At 43.6% G+C, this 4447-nt stretch overlaps 1 protein-coding gene across 1 annotated transcript; it reads right to left on the bottom strand.

Annotated features, from left to right (window-relative positions):
- Positions 1–247: 247 nt before the first annotated feature.
- On the bottom strand, positions 248–3936 carry irx3a (iroquois homeobox 3a). The gene is made up of 4 exons (XM_079496744.1): positions 3456–3936; positions 1834–2878; positions 988–1054; positions 248–615 (listed from the first exon to the last, which is right to left on the bottom strand). The coding sequence occupies exons 1-4, from the start codon at positions 3663–3665 to the stop codon at positions 561–563; spliced, it is 1377 nt and encodes a 458-aa protein (XP_079352870.1). The 5' UTR covers positions 3666–3936; the 3' UTR covers positions 248–560.
- Between the last annotated feature and the right edge of the window lie 511 nt (positions 3937–4447).

The raw sequence follows: 4447 nt of genomic DNA, 5'->3' as shown, positions 1-4447 counted from the left end.
ATTTCTTGGCTAATTACTCGTAAGTCTTTCCATAAAAGTGCCTTTAGATCCATCTGGAATATTTACTTATTACCGCCACATAGAGAAGAAAAGCGTGCGCCCCAAGCCATCCAACACACAGCAAACCAAAGGCAATGCAATTGAAAGGTGCATTGCAACAATAATTGGCACCATTAACACTCCCTATAATTATCCCAAGAAAAAAAACGCCTAGTTTCAAAATCACACATTTCTTTAAAGTTGCAGCAGTTCATTTATTAGCCAAAATATAGACTTTCTTGTACAATTTGGTTCACAAGTATGTACATTTTCTTTAACTTTATATACAAAACATTTGAACATCAAACTCCTCACAGAACTTACAAAAAGAAAAGAAAAGAGGAAGAGGGAGAAAAAAAAACCTCACAGACTACAGGATCATACATTATTACATTAGCAGGTTTACACAGGACATGCTTACAAGGTAAGTATACAGAGGTGTAGTTATTCTTATTTTACATTCCATACAACATATTCGAATGAAATTAAACAAAGGAAGGAAAGGGGTAGAGAAAAAAAAACTAAGAGGAAGAAAGAGCAGAAAGAAGCATTGCTGCTTCGAGTTGGTTCTGAGGCCTGCAAACACACAGAAGGAGGACAAGAATGAAGTAGGCTATAGAATACAAAACAAATGCCTAATAACCTTATTAAGCATAAAGAGCTAAAATACAAAGTGATACAAAAGTGACGATTGCTTTGAAAAAAGAAAAAAGAAGAGCCTCTGTGTTTCTGAGTTGAATATGAATCAGGCTAATTTGCATGACGAAATTAAAAACGCACACAACGTGATGGGATCCAAACAAGTCTGTGGAAACGCATGGAAAAAACAAAACAAACAAAAAGAAGAAGCTAATTTGGATAAATAACGCATAAAAAACGTGATATGGCATCTAAAAAAAGTTTTAAAAAAAATAATCCCAAAACGGCATTAAAATGACAGCCTCTTACCGTCTTTGAACAGGATGGAAAGCTGTTTTTAACAACCTTTTCTCTGCTTCCAAGGCACTAGATCTCTCTGAAATAATGGTAATGAAACAATGAAAAATACATTAATTTTAACTACCTAATTATTAAAAACACATCACAGATGCCGCGAGTTTGTTCCTGAAGAAAAAGGGTTCTGGGAAGGATGTATTTCAAAAAAGAAAAACTAAAAAAAAAATCTCTGAGAATTCAGTTTAACCAGTCGTCTAATGCAAACACATGGGGCCTTCCTTCAGTAGGACAAGGTGTAACAAAAACAAACCGGGGAAGCCAGCTATATCACAAAATCCAAGGACATTTTCCCTAACCCAATCCAATTTTAAAAATACTCTCCTGGGCACTTATTAAAAAAAAACAAATAAACAAATTAAAAACAAAGTCTAACACACGCTCACTTCGAAGCATTCACACAACACAACTTGAAAGAAAGAAAGAAAGAAAAAGTTCACGTCAAAGATTTTATAACACTGAAACACATGAGCATCTGTATGGCCTCAAGAGAAAACAGAAAGAAAGAAAGAAATAAGCCGGCAGGAATAAAATGAATTTAGGGTACAAATAGTGTCAGGGCTGCGGGGGCCCTAACCTATAACCCTTCTGTATTATTGTGTTACACCCTATAGAGAATATATAGGGTTTCAAAAAATAAAATAAAAAAGAGGGCAAAGAACGTGTGAAACAATAATTAAAAATAATAACAACAATAATATTAATTAATAATAATAACAATAATAATAATAACAACAACAATGGGGGTGCTACAGCCTGTATAGTCTGTACATGCTCAGTCTCAGTGTCGGGGACATGTACCTGTGACTGTCGTCTCTGAGCTATGGCTCTTGTCCTCTGTGTGTCTGCTGTAGAGCGCCAGGCCGGTGGCTGTGGCCTGGTTCGCCAGTCCGAGGTAATGATTCGAGTTCAGTAAAGCCAACTGGTGGGCAGAAAAGGCCCGGTTTGTCCAGTTCTGGATTTTCCCAACGGGACAAGAGATGAGTCTGTGGGGGGGTATGATAGTGGTGGTCGACTGGCAGTTGCCGTTCATGGCCTGATGCGGGGATTTGCGTGGATTGTCAGGGGTCGTCGCCGTCTCGGCCAAGGACCATATCTTTGGCTTTTGGGCCGGGGCGGCGTTGCTTTCTGACGGCGGCGGGGAGTTGTTGGTGGACGCCGGGTTCAGCTTCAGCTGCTCCGCGTCGGCCTGGGACGACTTGATTTCAAACGCGTGGTGCTGGTGGTGATGGTGGTGGTGGTGACTGTTGTGGAAGTGCTGGATGTCTTTGCCCTCCTTCCCGACCGCCTTTAGAAACCTCTGGTCGTGCCCTTGTAAATCCTCATAGCCGTCAGAAACCTCAGAGTCACTCCGGCCGTCTAGCTTAATGTCAGAATGGTCGTCCTGATCGTCCAATAAGTCATCGTCCTTGTTTTCGATATTTTCCGTGTCGATGTTCTCTAAATCGATCTCCTCCTCGTCCTCCCTCTTGTCGTTGTCGTTGTCCCCCTCCTGGTCGTCGCTGTTGTAAACGTTCCCCTCCTCGTCCGTGCGACTCCGGGGAGTCCAGGTCATCTTGTTCTCCTTCTTGAGCCTCCGCCGGGCGTTGGCGAACCAGGTGGACACCTGGGTGAGCGTCATCTTGGTGATGATGGCCAGCATGATCTTCTCGCCCTTGGTCGGGTAGGGGTTCTTGCGGTGCTCGCTGAGCCAGGCCTTCAGGGTGCTGGTACTCTCCCTTGTGGCGTTTTTGGGTCTGGACGGGTCACCGAACTGATACTGGCCATATGGGTAGAAAGCAGGGTGGTGGTGATGAGCGAACCCCGGGTGCTGTCCTGGACTGTCTTTTAGCTCATACTGAGCACCCTAAAACACAACAAAAGAATATGGACCCGACATGAGTATGTTAGACATGGTGAAATATTAACGCGGGGCTGGCTGGATGGCTGCTGCTGCTGCATGCCTGCTATTGCAATGGATAATTCCTACCTATCTTATTGCCACCGCAATCATGTAAAATAATAATTTACGATAATTTACGTGTTTTTTTTCTTCAGATGAAGAAGCCTATTTATTTTCAGCTTCACTACTTCTTCTACCGCGTTTGAGCAGGGCAGAGCACCACACCACAGGTCACATTTTTACGCTCAACAAACCATCCTAATACACTCACGGAACATTTAAACTGCTCTTTGTCAAGGTTGAAAGCTAGGAAAAGCAATACAGTTCAACTATTCATATAGGCTACTACTTTTAGCACACTTTTACCAGTCCCTCAAAAGGCTCACGGCAAAGTCCATGCACCCGAGTAAACTCCACCCTCCCAAGTTAGAATTACTACCAAAGTTCACTCTCGATTCGCATCTGCATGTATATAGCCTATTTATTAAAGTCAAAACACAAATCAACGGCAAAAGTTACGAGGGTAGGCTACTCAACTCACCAATTGATTGAAAATGGATATATCATTCGAGTAAGGAAGAAACGCTCCATAGCCTCCCTGCGCCGCGGCGGCGAAAGGAGATCCGTACATGGAGGAGAGAACGTTGGAGAGCGCCCCGGACGCACTCAGCTCCGTCCCGGCTCGGCCATTGCGCTCCGGCGGCGGGTATATCGGTCGGATGTACTGATATCCCAGCTGCGGGAAAGACATGGTGGTGGAAGAAAAAAAGTCTGCTACGATCACACAAAGCAGGGGGAATCGCCCTCTCGGTGATATCCACTTTACACTGAGTGTACGACAACAAAGTGCAGTATAGGGGAAGTCTATATTTCCTCAGCCAGTGTGTAAACGATCCGATTGCGCCTTCCTTCCACTCTTCCACTCTCGCTTCCCTATTGATCCGGACGGACTAAGGTCAGGTCCTTACAGATTGCCTTAGATTATTGGGGACTCCTTGCTCAGATTGACATTTCTAGTCGTTTAGAAGCCCCACCCATTCCTCAAATCTCACACGGCACAACACACCCTCATTCTCTCTCTCTCGCTCTCTCTCTTTCTCTCTCGCTCTCTCTCTCTCTCTCTCTCTCTCTCTCTCTCTCTCTCTCTCTCTCTCTCGCTCTCGCTCTCGCTCTCTCTGTCTCTCCCTCCTGGATAAGTGCACTCACTGACGTCGCGGGCTCTTATTTGAATGGGTTTCAAATCTCATTTTATGGCTCGCCAATCATTTCGTTTGTTATTTGTTCGTCTCAGCCAACCCCCCATTTTTGCACTAATTTACAATTTGCGGTCATTTATTGGGACAAACGCTTAAATATGCAGGTGTTGTTGACTGATTAACTTCTCTGCGAGCGTTGTGTTTTTGGTTTTCTTCTTTCTTTCTTTTTTCCTAAACCATACAAGTATAGAGAGTAAAGCAGTCTTTCTTTGTGTCGACTAAACTTGGACGTCCTCCGCATTAAACGGAACATCGGTTAAAAAAAAAAGTCTAAAGG

The sequence above is a fragment of the Electrona antarctica genome (genome assembly GCF_951216825.1).
Source record: "Electrona antarctica genome assembly, chromosome: 3".
Lineage (NCBI taxonomy): Eukaryota > Metazoa > Chordata > Actinopteri > Myctophiformes > Myctophidae > Electrona > Electrona antarctica.
This window is presented reverse-complemented; position numbering and strand designations above follow the sequence as displayed.